At 45.1% G+C, this 2,285-nt stretch overlaps 1 protein-coding gene across 1 annotated transcript in view; it reads left to right on the forward strand.

The window, feature by feature from the left end:
- Positions 1-1,950: 1,950 nt before the first annotated feature.
- STX2 (syntaxin 2) overlaps positions 1,951-2,285 on the forward strand; it is a 15,468-nt gene continuing 15,133 nt past the window's right edge. Inside the window, exon 1 of the mRNA XM_031555895.1 lies at positions 1,951-2,264. Coding sequence (XP_031411755.1) covers positions 1,951-2,264 — 314 coding nt within the window. The remainder of the gene's footprint in view (positions 2,265-2,285) is intronic.

A 2,285-nucleotide genomic window follows, 5' to 3' on the forward strand; every position in this document is an offset into this window, starting at 1 on the left:
GGCCGCCAGCCGTCGGACCACGCGGCTGCCGCTGGAAAGGAGGCAGCTGGGCAGTGCTTGGCTCCGCGCTGCCCCGTAGCAGTTCTCTAAGCCCTCACGTTCATATTATAGCGGAACGAAGTTGTTCGTAAACTCTTTCAAAGAACGGAGCAGATGCTTTGCAGAGAGCGATGCATTCCCAGTTCCTGGCTTCGCACTCATGTCCATCTGCTCCGATTTTTCCCTTGTTGTAGTTAGGCAGTGTTCGTGTGGTCTGCATAATGCCGGTTGGAGCATCCGTAATCTAGAACGGATGGATTTTTAAATGACTCTGGCCTGAAATAACACCAGTGTTATTCAATGGTAGATGTTACATCCAAGTGCAGCTTATGTCCTGTTCGTTTCCCACTTCGTAGCAAAATGGAGAGAAAATCTACAGGAGTCACTGCACTCTGCTCTACATTTTGCTTATTTGATAGCAATTGAATCTTAAGCATTGCATAAGATATTCTTTGTTGAAAAAACACTGCCTTGCTGAACTGGTTGCTCCTTCCCTCCCCTTTCCTTTTCTTGGACAAACTAGATTTTTAGTGCTTGTTTTGTTGGTGTTTTTTAGCATGTTTGTTGATCACCTTCAGGCACTAGGAAGAATATGGAATATGTTTTAGAATATGTAGCCCATACATTTTTCTCAGCACAGTACTACCTTTATAAAACCCTTGTGAATTCCACTCTTTTGACTAGTAGGTGTGCATTTATAAATAGAAGCCCACAAAGCCAAGTTAATGGACTTTGGCAGTTTTTAAGAATATAAAAAGTTTCCAGGGAATAAAAAATCAATCTCTAACTTTGTTTGCATAATGCTCAATGTACTTCACAAACTTCTCAGAGTAAGAAATGTATAAGTTAACAATCTTCTCTTTCTTGAAACATAAGCGGTAATACTATTTAATACTTTAACTTGGAATAAGTAAAATCAATGGCTAAAAGTCCCTTACCACAGGTTTTGAGCTCCTGTCAAATATTGACAAATTCTTATAAATTATTGTGTGAGATCCAGGTGTTATCATCATGCAAAAGTCAGTGTTCGGTTCAGAGGATGTACGAAACACCTTCTCCTGATAGTTTCATTCAGGAAGGGCAACAGAATGCTTCCAAAGTGTTCATCAGCAGTGTTAGATTACTATCTAAGAGATTAGCCAATATCACTAGATAATCAGCAGAGTAATTATCTTTAAAACACTCCTACGTGACATTCCCTATATCTTGATTTGGGTCAGCCATGAACAAACGCAGCATCTCGCTGAGGCAGACACGCGTGCAAGGTAAAAGGCAGCCCTTCAGTAAGGGTGTGAAGGTACCTCTGAGGAATGGTACAAAAGGATACAGTCACAGAGCTGAATGGTATCTTAACTTACTGACTGCCCTGTTAGCAGGAAACAAAATCAATTTGTAAACTGTGACAAAGACAACATGTGGATATACCTCTCGGGTCAAGCAGTGATTGTAGAAGCATCTCTGGAATAGGAGCTCCAGCAGGAGCCAAGGTCTGCATTGATATTCAAAGCAACACCAGAAACTGCACTAAAAGGTTTGAAGGGAAGTTAGTGACTTACAGCACGGCAGGCAAAATGGATCATACGCTAGTAATTATAGTTCACATTGCTAAGTCATGAAGTTTAAATTTGCAGTCTAACACTAGGATAAAATTCTTTATTGCTTTGGGTGTCCTATCATTGCAAGGCAATGCCTTTCAACGCTTTATAGCTGAAGAGTTAAAAAAAGTGGGTGTTCCATCTTCTGTTGCAGGAGAGCGTGCTTCTCATTTCCAGTCAGAAACAGGTCGCTCAGCTGCCGGGCTGTGAGTAGCAGCCGAGGGAGGAGCAGCCTGTGCTCTTCTGGGACTAATCATGATTTCGAGAAGCCTATCCACGTCAAACACCAGAGAAAAATTAAATGAAATGCAACGACATGACAACGTTTTACAACTGTCTCCCTCGAGACAGTCACAGTTTCTTGAGGGTATATATCTGCCAGCACTGCCGCTTCGAGACCGGAACCTCCCTGCAGGTCACTGCGCTACCATACAGCCGCCCGCGCGCGCTCCTGCTCACGTACGTACGCACGCTTTCCCGCCCATTCCCCTCACAGCACGATCCCACCCCCTCCGCTCGCGCAGCCGCAGATCCCTTCCCGCCCAGCATCGCCTGCCCGCCCACCGTGACGTCCGAGCCAAGGCGGGCTTCCCAGTGCGGCTGGCGCCGCCGGGGGCTCGTAGCTCGCATGCGCGAGGCCTCATAGCGTCA

The sequence above is a fragment of the Meleagris gallopavo genome, chromosome 17 (genome assembly GCF_000146605.3).
Source record: "Meleagris gallopavo isolate NT-WF06-2002-E0010 breed Aviagen turkey brand Nicholas breeding stock chromosome 17, Turkey_5.1, whole genome shotgun sequence".
Classification (NCBI taxonomy): Eukaryota; Metazoa; Chordata; class Aves; order Galliformes; family Phasianidae; genus Meleagris; species Meleagris gallopavo.